Source organism: Taudactylus pleione, unplaced genomic scaffold (genome assembly GCF_031769625.1).
Source record: "Taudactylus pleione unplaced genomic scaffold, aTauple2 ptg000200l, whole genome shotgun sequence".
Taxonomy (NCBI): Eukaryota; Metazoa; Chordata; class Amphibia; order Anura; family Myobatrachidae; genus Taudactylus; species Taudactylus pleione.
This window is the reverse complement of record NW_028284602.1, coordinates 134,989-152,265: the sequence shown is the minus strand read 5'-3', so window position 1 is coordinate 152,265 and position 17,277 is coordinate 134,989. Positions and strand designations below refer to the sequence as shown.

General features: G+C 46.5%; 1 protein-coding gene across 2 annotated transcripts in view; it reads right to left on the bottom strand.

The window, feature by feature from the left end:
- The window catches only part of SETD2 (SET domain containing 2, histone lysine methyltransferase), a 127,069-nt gene that overhangs the window by 86,510 nt on the left and 23,282 nt on the right, over nt 1–17,277 (bottom strand). The window contains exons 3-4 of one of the 2 annotated variants that reach the window (XM_088477193.1): nt 13,310–13,325; nt 1,223–5,616 (exon numbers count right to left, since the gene is read on the bottom strand). In XM_088477193.1, coding sequence (XP_088333319.1) covers nt 1,223–5,616; nt 13,310–13,325 — 4,410 coding nt within the window. Of the gene's footprint in view, nt 1–1,222; nt 5,617–13,309; nt 13,349–17,277 lie in introns of those variants that run through there. The other variant, XM_088477194.1, reaches the window with a different exon arrangement.

Below are 17,277 nucleotides of genomic sequence, written 5' to 3'. Positions count from 1 at the left end.
CTTCCAGAAAGAGGGCAGGGTGCCGCGCCCCGCTAAAACAGCCTAGCGGGAACGCTACTCATCACAGACTTATCACTTTTCACTCTGTCTCCTAATACTGCTTAGTAAAAAGACCCCTCAATCTGCTAATTAGGGGCAATCGTAAAATGCTAAAATCAAAACATGAAAAATGAGAAAATCCAGAATGTGAATACAAGTAATTACAGAGATTTGGGGAAATACACCTGTATGGATATATGAAAGATAATTCCTATATATTATAAAAGGAGAAAACGTGGTTAATAGCAAAATTGACTATTTGATTTATTTAAAGGCCACTCAAATGGATCTACTTGGGTACGTCATCCGGTGAAAATACCTTTCTTACCTTACAAATGCCATCTTGCCGTCTTACAGGCTGGAGCAGAAGGGGGTGGAGCCACCAGGTGAGAATCAATGTATTGTGACTGGGTGGTGAGAACTGACAGTGGCCCCTGATTGGATCACTGCTGCACCTGTCCAATCAGAGTCTCTTAGTGCACACTCCTCCTCGGCAGCGGTCTGCACTTTATAAAGCAGCTCCACATCCCCAGTATTATTGGGGTGATGATAAAAAAAAAAGACGACCTATTACATCAGGCATTTACTGTAAGACCGGTCTCAGGAGGGGAACATCCTCCAGACTTCCCTGGGATGAGGGCTGATTGCAGGAGTAACTCCATTTGCAGCGGGGTTCTTTAAAAGCAACTGTATGTCACATTACTTAAAAATCAATGCTAGTTTTATCATGTATGTCTTCAGAATAAGAGGGTTAGTCCCAGGAAAAACGCTTTTTCTCAAAAGTTACATAAAAATAAGCAACTATGGTGACTGTTGCATTGGCGTTTGTGGAGGTATAATTTTATTGGATGACCGATATTATTGCTACTGATCAGAGGTTCTCAAACTCGGTCCTCAGGACCCCACACAGGTCACGTTTTCTAGGTCACCCAGCAGATGCACAGGTGTATTCATTACTCACCGACACATTTTAAAAGATCTGCAGGTGGAGACAATTATGTCACTTGTGATTCTGTAAGGAGACCTGGAAAACATGCACCGTTCGGGGTCCTGAGGACCGAGTGTGAGAACCGATGCTATTCAAAATAAATTTAAGGAATATTCTCTGATTATAATCAACCATATTGTACGAAAGACAGAGAAAATTAACGTTAAAAGAATATTAGCGAGAACACTACTGTACCTTTCCGTTAAGTAAACATTCTCTTCAATCAGGTCAAAGTAGGGCGGCATCTTGCCTTGCTTGGAAAACTCCTTCCAGTGCTGCGACTCCCTAAACTCTTCCATGGAGCAAAGGGTGCCCGCCTTCCCCTGCTTTGAGACTGTAGAGTCCATCAGAATTGCCTCCATCTTCATTCTCCTCTTCTCTAGGGCTTCGGCGTCATTCTCAGAATCGCTCTCCAGCTCTTGCCTTCTCTTTTTGGGAGGTCCCCTGTCTTTTAGGTCAGCCCTGTCCCTTACCACTGGCTCTCTCTTCTCGGCCCGGGGTACATTCTCCTTCACAGAATTGCTGCTGATCTCATGAGCTTGCACAGAGCCTATCTCCCTAGGTTTATCATAGTAAGGCTTGCCGGGATGGTGTGAAAAGTCCTGCACCTGGTTATTTTCCAAACCAAAGTCATCGTAGTCGTCATTGTAAGGGTTTGTAAGAGAGTCAGCAACGTGGCCAGAGGTTTTGCCATGGGGAAATACGGGGGCTTTGTTGTGGTATCTGGAATCCCAATAACGATCGTCTTCGATGTAATTCTGGGGATGATCACCGGTACCACCGCCCTGCTGGTGTTCATAACTGCAGTACATGTAACTACTATCGGGCGGCTGGTACGTGCTACTCGGTTTTTCAAAGTCCCAAATCAGATCAGACAAGTCTTCTGTTGCCTGGAACCCATCAACTTTGGAAAAGTCTCCACCCCCTGTTGCATGACTGTAAAGCGCCCCCTGCTGTCTACTGTCTGGTCGGTCTGCTGAGTTTTGAACTGGCTGCTGGCCAGATAGGATAGGCTTAGGAGGAGGAGGAGCTGGCACTGCTGGTTCTTCTGGCTGAGTAATTGCTTTGATTGGGATTTGGGCAACAGGCTCTTGCATGTTATCTTCAGTAGAGGCATCACCCTCATTTTTATCTTCAGACGCTTCCGGGTTGCTGGTGCTGACGTCAGCATCACAAGGAGGGCGCGGAACGTCAGCATCACAAGGAGGGCGCGGAACGTCAGCATCACAAGGAGGGGGCGGAACGTCAGCATCACAAGGAGGGGGCGGAACGTCAGCATCACAAGGAGGGGGCGGAACCTCTGGTTCTGGGGAATGAACAGAAAGAGGACTTGGTACTGGAGTGATGACTTCTTCCTCATCTACTAGTATGGTATACATTGCATTGCTCTCAATGACTTCAGGGATTTCATCTTTAACTTCTTCTAATGTGTTGTCTTCAGGTAAATCTTCATCCTTCTCATCAGGGGCCTCCAGCAAAATTTGTGGGCGATCTGGGGATGGGGATAAATTTGCTTCTTCCATGGTTATTGTAGATGTTTTGGGAACTACCACAACTGACTGCAAACGGTTCCTGGGTAGCCCACTGTCGTCAGAATCGGTGTCATCTGACTCGCTTTCCTCACTTTCGCTTTCTTCAGATTCTGAATAATAAGCCCGGACAGCGCTAATGAAGTTTACCGTAGGTTTAATGATGTTAGGGATTAGTTGTGGAACATCATTTTGTATCTTCTCAGCACCACCAGCTGTTTGGTCATCAGATTTATGGAGCTCCTCCTCCTCTGCAGAAGATTCATTGTTTGCCTCTTGAATTTCCAACTGTTCACTCACACATTCCGGTGGAAGAAAAGATCTTTCTTGAAGTGCCAAGTTCTCCGGAACTGGCGGTGGCGAACCACAGATTTGCAAAGAGTTTTCTTCGTCCACAGCCGGAGATAAAGGTGGGGTTTCATCTTCCATATGGTCTAGGCTATACACAGTGATTTCATTTGTAAGACAGGAGTCTTCTCTAATAAGTAGATCATCATTTGTAGTCGTCTCTAGAACATATGGCTCCTCCACCGGTGACACAAACACACATCTTTGCACAACACCACTTGAATTTGCGGAAAGATCAGAAGACTGCATGGTTTCATAAGTCAAATCATTGTCCATAGACGCCACCATACTTAATTTCCCTGGAATCAATATGGTAATGTGGGGTGTTGGTGGAACTATAAATGAAGCATGATCTTCACCCATTTGAACTGGCTCGGAAAAGTGCAATTCATCTGTGGGAGCTTCAACGTGGTCATTGCACGAGTCCATTATGCTTGAAGCATGGAGAGGACTCGACTGTTTGGCACGGTCCTCCAGGATTTGCTGGTCTTTCGTCTCACTCTCAGAAATTGGTTCATCTTTCTGTGTAACAGAAGCAGAACATTCACCATGGGCATTTGCAGAGACATACTCTTTGCAGTGATCATACACCCCTAACCCATTAAGCTGATGTGTTGTATGAGCCTCTTCCACAACCTCCAATTTATCTGGCGTTTTAGTCAGGCTGTGAGCTGCGATAGGTGGGGAGTCTGGCTCTTCCACATTTGGTGTGTCTAAATGACAAGTGTCAGCGCATTGCGTCTCATTATGCTCTTCTGTTGGAGCATCTTCTGTAGAACTGAGGGTCAAAAAATCCCAAGTGTGTCCAGGGGAGAGATCATAATTTATTGAAGGACTTTTACTTTGGTTCTCATCGGTTGTTGTCCGAATAGAACTTTTTCTGGCAGAATCCCGACTGCTGGTAGATTCGTTTTCTGTGAGAGAGGAATGATTGGCCTTTTCAGAGCAAACACTGAAAGAAATCTGCAGATCAGCCTTCACGTGGACAGGTACGTCTCCAGACACGGCTTCTTCTCTTTTGACTATTTTCTGCTCCTCTCTGTTTATCAGCTTCTCCTCCAAATCCCATTTAGAAATCTTCGCTCCAGATTTCAGATGATCTGGTTTGGTGTCTGCTATTTTGGAGGAATTTGATTTGAAACTGGAACTTGCACCACTGTCCACTCTGGAGTGAGAAGGGCCTTGTTTAACTTCGGTTTCTTTTTGAGGAGAGCTTTTTTTGGGGCACTCTCTTTCAGAGGATCTGAGATCTTTTTCAGCTCTGCTCGGCGCTCTTCCCCTTCGATCGGAGTCGTGAGACGACTCGAATTTAGTATCCTTGTCATATTTTGAATGTGAAGAAGTCCTGGTTTCTCTGAAAGATGAGGAATGAGAGCAAGACGATGGGCGTCTGGAATCGCCTGATCTGGAATGAGTTCTTCTATGATCATCATCTGAATCCGAACTGTCTCTTGCTCTGCTGTCTGCATAGGAGCGAGAATATCTTGTCCTGTAAGGGGAACTTCTATGGTACCTTCGCTCAGACTCGTAATAATGTGAACGGTCGGTTCTGGAATATGAGGAGCTACTTTTTGGACCTCTGTCAGACCTAGACCTGGAACGTGATCTGGAATGAGACCTACTCCGTCTCCTGTCACGGTCTGACCTAGAATGCGAGTAAGAGTATTTTGAATCTCTGTCTGACTTGGAATAACTAGAATGTTTCTGATCTTTTCCAGACTTCGATCTTGATGAAGAATATTTCCCACCGTCATCACTTCTCAAACACATTGAGCTCCTTTTGGAGTCCCTTTCCCTACTTGTAGCCGTTTTTATCTCATGCGATCGGTGACTTGAGGAGGTCTGAACTGAATCTTCGTCAGACTCTGAACCAGCTACCAATGAATCCGAGTGGAAGAGTTTTGTTTTTGCACTGGGTTTCTCAGGGCTGGGATTTGATTTAATGCTTTGTAAACTGGCTGAATTCTTACCGTCTCTCCCAATATGGGAGTTCTCTTTTGACGGACTTGTCTCTGCCTTGTCAGCTACTGTTTGAGTGCTCGGACTTTCTACAACAGAAGCTATGGAGCGCTCTTTACTGTCCTTTTTGCCAGTTCTCTGTGTGTCAGAAGGCGATAACGACCGATCCTTTGAGAATGAAATACACGTAGGCGCTTTCTCGGGGGATGGTGGCACAGCCAAGTTGGTGGCAGATGATGCTACTTCAGGTTCCAGAGAAGACTTCGTGTTTTCCAATGGTGACGCTTGTGCGGAGGCCAAAGGGGATGTAGACACTGCTAATGGAACTGTAGGTGGTGGAGGAGGCGGCGGCGGTGGTTGTGGTGCTGATAGCTTGCTTGTAACACTAAGAAGATGTTTTTTTAAATGAATTTTTCCAAGTTCAACCTTGAGTTTTGTAGGTGAAACCTCCATAGCGGCCCCGGTGGATTCGGCAAAGTCCATCTTGAGCTTTGAGATTTGCTCGGCTGGACTGAGAGCGGGTAGTGCAGTCTGTGAATCATTCTGCTTATCGTTGACTAACGAAGACGTCAGCAATCTGTTCTGTAAGGTTTTCTTTGTAAAACTAAAGCTAAAGGAGACCTTCTGCCGTCCCTGTTCTTCCAAATTGACCTTAGATTTGGTTCCTTTCGGTAGAAATCTGCTTGAGGAAACACCCTTGAATGTGGATGACGTTTTGCCGAATCCAAGCTTCGATGAGCCTTCATTCTTGGCCTGAAATGAAACAGAATATATATAGATTTCTATATAATGAAAAAAGACAACTAAATTTCACTTAACATCAGATTAGAAGTCATGACGAATGCTCAACAGCGCCATGTTATATTTCAGTGTACACAGACGGCGGTTACGTCTCACCTCCAGGAGACGGGGCGGTGGAAGACTCCTGTGGCGTTTTCAGGGAATAGGAACCGAAGATAATGTGACACATTTTGAGAAAAGGGCCACGGAAGCCATCACCATGGGGGAAAAGCCCAGAGAGCTGGCCACAGGCCAAAAATGAAATCCCGAAATAGGAAGTCAACTTAGTAAAGAGCAAAAAAAAAAAAAGGAGGGTATTGCCGGTGTTCCTCCATGTGGGGATATAAAAAACAGGATTTTGGTACCTACCGATAAATCCCTTTCTCCGATTCCACAGGGGACACTGGAGTTCAAGACAGTGGGGTATAGACGGTGGTAGAGCAGAGCCTGGCACTTTAAATAATTACTGAAGTGTGACTGGCTCCTCCCCCTCTATGCCCCATCAGCCCCAGTTTTAAGAACTGAGCCCGAGAGGAGACGGTAAGGAGAAGACCACAGAACGGAACAATACCGACTGAAGGAGAACAGAGGAACCCACTGCAGGGAACACATGCAGTCACACAACTAGATAAGGACCCAACAAAACGTCAGGAACGCAGCGCTGGGCGGGCGTCCAGTGTCCCCTGTGGAATCGGAGAAAGGGATTTATCGGTAAGTACCAAAATCCTGTTTTCTCCTTCATCCACTAGGGGACAGTGGAGTTCAAGACAGTGGGGACGTCCCAAAGCCAACCTCCCGGGTGGGAAGCGCGGAGATCTTGCCGACCTTTCGGCCAACCGAAACAGGGACAGCCCAAGACTGGAGGCATGTCGTAAAGCCAGGAGACAATCAGAGCTCCTTGCTGAACAGTCACAGACATTCCACAACTTACAGCGTAAATTCAATGGAATACGGCTAGAGAGTAGCCGCAGATGAGAAGCATCAGAACACCGTAAGCTCAGCCAAAAACAGACCAAGCAAGACCGCTGGGAGCAGAAAAACCCCAACTAGAATCCATAGAATGGCAGTAACATGAGAACAAAACTCGAGAAAACCGTACCAGCGACAACTACAGGAAGCTGCAACAGTCTCAGACAGCAGAATCCCAGCACTGCGGGACATCAATCATATAGATAAAAGTATAATGATACCAATATACAGAGACGGAGCTGAACCCGTCCACAGACTCCTAACCAAGCAAACAAGGAGGCAAGAGTCACGACCTAACAGTCGCCCATAACCATTCTCGAGGTCCAACTACTAAAGGGTTGGTAACCAGTGGAAGGTTTAGACCATAGAAGTTGTCAACGAGTGGCGATCCCACTGGGCATGAGGCGGATACGAGAGGATTGAGACTACAATTCCTTCCAGTGGGTCAGACGGCAGTACCACCCCTCCTGTCAAACAGCAGACAACTTCCTACATGATGGTAGAGTGTAATCAGTACCAACTACTGGCCTGAACATAGTATGAAAACACCCAGGATACCCTTAGCAGAAAAAGAGCACGGATGCCACCTCCACCCAGGGAGAGTTACCAATATAGGGAAGTATCCCATCCGCAAGGCTAAAGCACTAGGACAACTATGAAGGTACCATTCAGGTACCTGTCAGTGTGCTGAATTTATCAACAGATACTGAACAGGAAACAAACCAGGCCCCCTGTATGGAACATAGAGACTGTCACACTTTATAGTAAAAATGTGCATTAGCCCATAGATGCGCTTCAGTCCATAAACCCAACAGATTCCAGTAGAATAGGGTCACAAATCTCAATGTTACAACTATGCACCTACACACCAGGAAAGCTCTAAAGTGTACAGCCAACTGATTTAAAAGAACTGAAGGCTGCTAGGACAGCAGCTAGGGTGCGTAAGATAGAATAACAGCTATGTCAGGATGCATGAAAAGGAAGCATCTTCCGAGGTATTAGTGGGGTAAGCCCGCTTACCTGTGAGCGACCAGAAGCCCTCTGGACGCTATGTAGAATGTCACTGACCTTATTCATCTCACAGCAACCCACCACGACAGGTACAGAGAGTCGCCTCAGTGGGCAAAGATCAATGCTCTACAGCACGGACTTCAGTCTGGAGATGCTGCAGAAGAAAATACTGTAGAAACTAGCAAATTGTTAGTGGAGACAAGAAGGCCGTACAACAGGACGCTATACCTGAGCCTGTTCCATTAGGGATATGTATCCATATAGAGATTACACATACCCCAAAAACGGTCTGCTAGTGTATCCTTACATTAACACTTATAATGGTGAAGTGTGTATTACGCCCACAATCTGATACAACCCAGGCCAGACCCTGCCTATATCGGCGGGTGGCCCTAGGCCTCATGTAAATTAACGAAATAAGCCATGAGGATGGAATAGATCCTGGATTCTCTATGTACTGAAAGGAAATGTACCCAAGGGACCATCAGATACCCATTTTATTGAGATATGCGACAAGACAATAATATAAAGTACCAGAATCGATACTGGGAAAGGTACCTGTACATAGACATAGAATGCGTTAATTATCCCAAGTAAGAAGAGATATATATATGTAGTGATAACGCCAGTCAGGGCCAAAAACAGATTTCTCCAATTATTAGGAAAATTCATACAAGGAACGGGAATATATCAGTATATATACACATACACACACACATAAACATAGCTGCATGAAAAGGCAAACTCTTTGAAAGGAAGAGTTAGTACCGACATAGTAAGTCAGTTGTCAAACTCCTGCACCAGGAGATCAGCACGCTACATACATAACACACACACATATATATATATCCCGCAATAGGAGATCAGCATGCTATATCTATATATACACACACTGCATTCCTAGTGTCTTACAAGTTGGTTACTAAGTGCGCCCTAGAGTGTAGTTGTAATTAATAGGTCACCCGAAGTGGACGCCGTAGATATAGACTGATGGAAACAGGACTATAACCCGAGGCGGGTGTAAGTACATATACATGTGTGGACATACAGGAAGGCCCCAGGACATGTATAGAGTCCATACTAGAAGCAATGTTGTAGGAGCCTGTGACAATCCTATGTAAGCCATAGACAACATGACTGTAGTCTATAGAGCCACCATATAATATGTATGTATATAACAGACAGCTTCTGGTAAACCCTGGCAGCTTTCCAGACGTGGAATAATATGTACCTTAATGATTGTGGAAGTATAGGCATACCTACACATATCCATAATTATATACATATACACACACACCACCCAATCCCTAGGGAGAGATGGTGTAAGAGGAGCTATAGAACAAACTACCGGATCAGGAGAGTCCAGCCTCTCGTCGCAGCATCCTCTTTAAATATGCTAGGTATCAGACATAAAACTGAGAAGAACATATCCCACCCCTGCTTTAATGGTAAGGATAAGAAGCAAAATATATATATATACATATATATATATATATATACATATATACATACACACACACACAAATCCCCACATGCCTACGCGTACCTACATACAAGATTAGTAGGTGACGATATAATTTGAAAAATATAACATGGGCAATAGTTAGAGCCATGGAAGGAACTGAGCCCCAGGTCTTAACGCCGGGTTTAGTTTAAAATACAAGTATATACATACATGTGGCTTACCTCCACGCAGGGAGACTGCTCATGTGCCGCGCGTGGCTGTCATTCTGCTACGGCGTTGGGGCAAGAAATGTTAGCAACGTACTATCCCAGACTGATTGCCATCCTGGGACCCTTCCGTTACCGGTGTACTCGCCTTATCAGGTGTGCCCTTCTGGCTCCAGATGATGGAAATCAAAAGATGACCTCAGTGATGCGAGACAGCAATGCCAACCACCACAACGGCCATATGTTACTACTTCGTGTTGTGTGTGCTGCCGAAGGGAATAAATAAGATATAAATCCATATAGATGCACAGATGCATACCTTCTAAGGTAAGCACCGAAGGCTGTTGAGATTTAACATATATGCATGAGAAGAGTACGGCTCATTGTTAAGGTGAGCCAATGTGAGGCATAAGCCTGGGGATGGGACGCACCCTTTTTGTAACCTTGAGTTAAAGATATGCAATAACCGTAATTTCTGGCAGCAGCCAGAACAGTGGCCCCGACTATGCATACTATGCACATTTAGGCAGAGTGATCTCTGGCAGCTATAGATGGAAGAAACACACTGCATTATTCTGTTACACATCAAGCATATTTGCCCCAGATGTTCAATGTAATAAGCCTGCTGCACCTGGTATACCCAGGCGGTCTCCCATCCAAGTACTACCCAGGCCTGGCGCTGCTTAGCGTCCAAGATCAGACGAGATCGGGTGTGTGGCCGTAGGCGCTGATAGATATGTGGTGGGCAAAGTGGCATGGACACAACCTCTATATTAGGCTGTGGCATGTTCCTCCCTGTGCTTCATTCTTTTTTTTTTTTTTTTTTTTAAATATAATATTAAACCAGTACACTGCCCAGTTCCGTAGGGGAACTACCGACGTGCAATATAACAGAGATGAGGCAGAGCCAGAATCTATATAAAGACTGCAGGTTAAATTACAAACTCCACAGTTGTGCCGTTAAACCTAATAAGACCAGGTGCTGTAGGTTTAAGTAAAGAAAAAAACGGAAGAGGCCATATGCAAGCACAGGGAGAACATACAAACTCCAAACAGTTAGGGACGTACTGGGAATAAAACCCACAACCCTGTTAAGGGTTGCACCCCCCACAGAACTCCAGAGTGAGGATGCAGGAGATGCTGGCAATAAGCCCTGGCTCCTTTTAAGGCAGGTGCATATGCTGTTTTAGAATACTCGCTGGAGGTAATGGCGGCATCTGTGCACGCCAGCATGGACTAGACTCCGCCCCTTATCAATAAGCGGGCGGGGCGCAAACAATGGCTGGTATAGCAGGCATAATGCGAGTGGGGGAGCGGGAACGTAATAGCCAGCGCCGGTGCATCTTCATACAAGCACCGGCGCCGCAACCAGCAGCCGAGAGCGCTGTGAATAACAGCCTCGCTCTCCGGCGGCTGTGTGCAGAAGCCAGCGCTTCTACAAGCACCAGCGCGGCAGGGAACAGCCGCGCTGAGCAGCTCCCAAAGCCCCGCCATGCGGCCAATTGTAGCCAGCGCCGGTGCAATCTCCGGCGCCGCAACCAGCAGCCGAGAGCGCTGTGAATAACAGCATCGCTCTCCGGCGGCTGTGCTCCTCCCCCTGCAGAAGCCAGCGCCAGTGCTTCTTCAAGCGCCAGCGCAGCAGGGAACTGCGCAATGTAGACTCCCTTATGGGAGTAGCGGTCACGGCAGGCTCCCTCCCCGTGGGGATATAGCAGAGGGAGGATTCGGCTCTCGTGAGAGCAGCAAACAGAGCGCTGTCAGGCTCTATAAAGTAAGACAGCGCTCATCGTGCAGGGATCAGGCATGCTGCTAGGCAGCAACATTACAGACTGTCTGAACAGTCTCCCTGTACATGTATCCGCGGTACCTCCGCCCCTTGTAATAACGCTAGCGGCGTTATAACAGGATTCCAGGAGGGGTTATACTACAGTATATACCACCTGAGCCTGGGAGGGGGCAGAGGGGCCGCAGATTAAACTCCGTTCCCCATAAGGGGAACAGAGCTATACTTACCACTGCTGGCATCAGGGCTGCGGCTAGGCATTCGGAAGCACGGACACAGCCTCTATATTAAGCTGTGGCGTGTCCTCCCTGAGCTACTGCCAGGGTGCCTGGGACTCCGACACACACTCTTTTTAGTGGTGGCGGGTCTCCTGATGCCTCCATGTAGCAGGCTGACAGACGCAGTACTCTGTCAGCCTGTCCTCAATGCTTTGTGAAAGCTAGAAATTAAAATAAAGTTGAAATAAAAGAAAAAATACTAAGTGTGGGCTGGAGCTCAGCCCTATGTGACCGGCTCTCTCGGGCACATTCTAAAAACTGGGGCTGATGGGGCATAGAGGGGGAGGAGCCAGTCACACTTCAGAATTATTTAAAGTGCCAGGCTCTGCTCTACCACCGTCTATACCCCACTGTCTTGAACTCCAGTGTCCCCTAGTGGATGAAGGAGAAACAAGAAGCTAAGAAAGCCTTGATGCAGGTACATGAAAGGGAAACGAAGGGAAAGATGTACACCTAGGTGGCGCTACCAGAGAATAGTAATAAAGCACAGGTTAAAAAAAATTAGCGATAGGCTCCTTACTCCAACAATACAAAAGAACAGATAATGAAACAATTTCTTACATCAAAAAAAAAAATAGGTAAGTGGATATCAGTATAATAAGCGAGAAAGCGTGTGTCTGTCTGTGCACGGCCAGAGTTTTGGACCTAGCTCCACCAAATTTTGCATGGCGGTGTAGTTTGACCAGGATGAGGTTTTTGCCTAGGTTTGAACTTCATCAGGGCCACACATTCTCACACAAACCCTAAAAATGGGGACACTCTTAAGTCACACAGATTCCGGGGCTGGCTCCAGTGGAAATTGGCAGTCTACCAACAACCTGTGAGAAAGCTACAAAAAGTATTATTTTAACTTGAGGAAACTCAGAGCAAACTTGTTGACTCATGCAAGTTCCACCGGTCTGCTAGCTCAGATTGCCTCGCGAAAGGCGGCGCTGTCTCTCCATGACTGTCTGCCACTGCGCCAGCTGTAATCAGCTGCTGGGCCAGCACCAAATCAACATCGCTGACACCTGAATTCCCCTCAATGGCCCTGACTGGACGGGCCCACCTTGTGCGCGTGATTGGGTGCAGAGGGAGCGGCGGGCCACAGAGGCAGCTCGGGCACCATAGCAGCAGCACTCCTTGCACCCACGGAAGCTACGTCACTGTTTGCAGGTATTTTAGCAAACATTGGAAATGTACAGCTTATTCTGTACTACCTCTAAGCTGGGATGATTGTTTGGGCGGGGGGGGGGGGGGGGGGGGGGGGGCTATGAGCAAAGGGCTCAAAAACTCTAGAGACATTTTGACCCCACAGAAGAATCTGCTGTCCCAGCACTCGTACTATTTGGCAGTCTGTGCCATGTGTGCTGTACATTCCAAGCAGGAGTTAGAGTGGGCATTTTCCTCGACAGCTGACACCATGAGTGCTGTGCATGGCGTCTTCAACCTTATTAGCAGAGCACAACATCGCTTTCCAGTCATGAGAAACTGCCCACTCCGACAAGCTCAGGGGTCCGAGGACTGCAATACTGTCAGCTGCTGGAGAAGATGAGAGCGACAGAGGGACGGTCGACGCCGTCAATGACCCATAACGCTAAGTGCCCAAGAGTCCACTTAGCACGTGGCTGATGCCAGGAAGCGGGTGCTTTATGGGCAGGTGGAAGTAACGTAGTACAAAAATATACAAATAGGATGTATAACAAAGTAGGTTAAGCAAATCCCTGTGCCCACGTCTAATGTGCGTGTTGCAAATAACGGGGGTAGTCAGCGCCCTGCATCCATGTGGTAGAATATAACCAACCGTCTGTGCCCACCTGCAGCACAAGGAGAAGAGGTTGTACTGAGAATGCTGGAACTAAAGAGGTAATTATAATAAGGTGCCGAAAATAATGAAATCATTATCATTCAGGTTTACAGCTAATGATTCCAATACATTATACAGATAATAAAAAACGGGTAACGCTGACCTTACCTCGTTTTCTTCTTCTCTGTAACGCAAAGGAAAAGACATGCAACAAAAAAAAGAAAGATCATTAGAGAGATTGAATGTACACATCAAAATAATTTAACAGCAGGGGTATATTTACTAACGTGCGGGTTTATAGAAGTGGAGAGGTCTATACCAACCAACCACATTCCAGCTATTATCTTCTAGAAGGTGCTAGTTAAATAACTAGAATCCGATTGGTTGCTATGGGTAACATCTCCACTTCTATAGAAACGCACTTTAGTAAATATACCCCCTAGGAATCATTCGGACATCAATATTGCATCCTCCGTGGCTTATAAACTGTATCAGGATATACAACCCAACGATGAAATGAGAAGAACTAATAATGAGCTATTGGATTTGGTCAATGAGGCATTCGGCCTATTCTCAGACATTGCTGAAAGACACAGCTTCACTACAGCTACGCGCCAAAAGGTTTGGCCAACGCTTGGCAGGTTGCAGGCCAGCTGGTCAACACGAGCAGTGTACTCTAATCCCGAGGCTGGCATGGCATTCTGGGAAATGTAGTTTCATACCACACACACACACACAAGAGACCACAACGTGCCCTAGTCTCAGTGTGGGTAAGGAAAGAATGGACATCTGCTTTGTTTGTATGAAAAGCAGATTATAAATTGATGAAGAAACTCTCCTAGGACATGTATGCACGTGTGTCTGAGAGGAGTTCCATTTACCACACGTATGTAACAAGGCCACGTGTTCATAAAATGGAATCACAGGTCCCTTCAGGTTTAGCTTTAAATGGAAAGAGCCCAGAACTTGCGCTAAATCTCCTGTCTGCTCTCTTGTACAAAGGGCCAGATTCAGCATGGATCACTATGGCAGCAGCGATTACGCACGGGAGGCCTGCAGCAAAAATATGCTAATGAATACAAACGCAAAGCCATCGCACAGCCAGCATAGAGACGCCCACTAGAGCTCTCTCACATCCGTGATACGTTGTAGTCCTGCGTATACATCAGTAACATCGGCCCCTCGCGCACAATTACAGCAGGTCTGACCTGCCGCAGAAATAGCAAGTCCTGTTGCGATCAGTGAGTACACAAGCTGCGTATGCCGTCTCAGTGGCCAATTTATGCACGCCCAGGAAACGGCGTTCAAACGGACAGGCATGCCTACGTTTCTCTGACCACTCCCCCGTCACCACCCCCAAACTCTCACAGCCTGTCACTCACTCTGCGATGGCTTTCTGCTTGAGTGATTGCAAAGTGTTCGCAATGATAACTCATATACAGCTGTGGACCTCATTCAGTGTCTCTCGGTAGCGCTGTGCACTCGCAAGCAGCCCGATGGTTTGTGTATGCGCATGCTTCGTTCTACGCGTGCGTGAACTACTCTGTGCGATCGCTGGCAACTCGCTCGCCCAGCAAAGACAGCCCAGTGCAATGAGTAACAGGAGAGGCCATTTGTGGGTGGTAACAGGGGCAGAACACTAATAACGGGGGAGTAGAGGTGCGAATGCAGGCACGCCCGAGTGTTGCAACGCCATTTTAGAGATGTGCATAATTAATACGCAGCGTCATAGTACACGTCACATGCCTGTTTTTTTACACTGAAATCCTCGCAGTGCTTGCGGTAGGGTAAGGCAACCACAAGCGCTGCGATCACTTCAGATTGTTCTCGATGTACCAGTGTTTTAATACACTTCCTGGAGATGACGTGTGCTGGCGGGCGGCTCTGCCTGTGCGATTAGGCGTACGCTGGCCGCTCGCTAAGACATGGTGGGCGTGCTTATGCCTCGGCGAGCGATCGTTTCCCGTGGCGTCACTTTGACAAATTTGCATACGCTGGGGGCGAGCGATCGCATCTAGTGAGAGACTCTGAATGAGGTCCTGTGTACGCTGTTGCAAAAAGCAATTCATGCTGAACCAGGCCCAAAGTTCAGATGGGTATTAAGTACTCCTAACAGACTGAACCAAACAAAACTAGTATTAACCAGGAGATCCACAACAGAAGTCAAATGTATTGTTCTACTTATCAGTGGTGAAATGAAGCAACAATGGCCGATCTCCTGGAGACCCCCAGCCCAATCCCCCAGTGCAGCCTCTGTGTAACCTTGGACTTGTATCTTGTATCTCAGACACCAAAAATAGAGCGCGAGCTTTATTAGGCAGCAGCTGCACCGGATACGATGCTGCATAACATTACAGGAGCTATAGGCTGTACACTATAGACAGGCACACACAAATGGTGAGGATGGATAGAACAGTGGCTGACAAATGACAAAACTTCCCCCATCGTGTGCCCCGGTATGATACGTCTGTGCTCCGTGGTTATACTTTGGCATAAAAAGCTAAATAATACACAAGTGGAGGGAGCGTCCTGTGCAGCGTTTCTAGGTCTCTGTTCCAGTAATGGCTTCCTCAGAGAGCTCAGCCAATAAGCTCCTAACTGAACTGCCCTATCGCACCCTGCAGGGGGACGGAGAGTGCCCTATTATCCTAATCTGCCCCATACGGTAACAGGCGTAAAAGGACCAATAAACGTATACTGCAAGTAAATAATAGTCCCAAGTGCGCCCACCCACTTACTTACCACGCCAACAGGCCCGCGTGTGGTCCAGGATCTATCAGTCTGGGCACAAACATCAAAATAAAACCTATACATAGTGGCTATATTTGCCCTACAATGTGCTTAGGGTGCACTATGGTTACATGCTGGTTATAGAGAAGACGTATCAGCTAAGAGGGCTTCCTGCGCTGCGTACTCAGTCCAGGGGGCTGGGGTTCCTGGCAGGGGGCAGAATATATTGGAGGGGGGTGTTGTGGACAACTGCGTTCAGCCATGTTACCCTGTGGCATTACAATTATGCTCGTTACCAGTATTCGATGCTCACTGTAGGCTTCCACAATGCAGTTACCCTTGGAAAAAAACAGGAAGGTGCCACAGCAATAGCAATACCTGGGCATGTCATTAGCGCCAGCAGGCAGTGGTCATTACGTGAAGGCACGCAGAATGCCACAGCAATAGCAATACCTGGGCATGTCATTAGCGCCATCAGACAATGACGTATAAAGGAGCGTCTGCCTCTACTGACAGGCGTGTACACCATTCATGGAACACTATTCCAGGTCTGTGATGTAAGTGCCCGCTCACTGCGCAGTCCTTGTACGGCGGGGAATGTCTTTTCGCCGTACAGACGTGAGTAACATGCGTACATACATAAGCTTTATATAGTCAACTGGTTCCTCATCACAAACAGAATGAGGCAAAAGGGTCAATCCATATCAATGGTCCAGAACGAAAGTCATTGGTTGCTTGACCATTTTTTTTTACCCCTGTAAGTTAGTAGTCAGAAACCTCCATTACTTTATTTTTATTTCCATGTATATGAAGATGGCGGCCATTTTTGTATCATGGAGTATGACATTTTTCACTGTTGCGGACGTCTGGGGTAAATGCAATATCTCATCTCAGAAAGTCATAGAAAGCTGGGATGAAAACCATTATTTTCAGCACATTCAAGCTACATTTTTTGGCTATAACTATTTCCCTACCTCACTTCCTTATGCCTGAAATTTAAGCCCAAAGTTGTCAGATTTGTTTTTTGTAAGTGTGTATTTTGGATTGTATTTCAGTGGGAAGGAATTACATTTCAGATCTGTCATTTTTTTGGGAACAGCTATATACTCATAGATCTGCCAAACAAATTTTGAGTTATCTTGTCTACTTTTTTTTATTAGAACTCGTTAAAATTACATGTAATTCCTCTGTAGGAAAATATTAAATAAAAAAAATAAGTATCAAACTCCAAATTTGTTTTTGTTTTTTTACAGTTACCCCTCATAGAGGGGTATTCAATATGAAACGTTAACTTCACTGTCGAAGTTAACGTTTCATATCGGAGTTTTTACCTGTGTTAAAGTATCAGGCGCGCTTACGCTTATCCCCGTATTCAATATAAGATTAACGAAAACGGGAAACTCCGA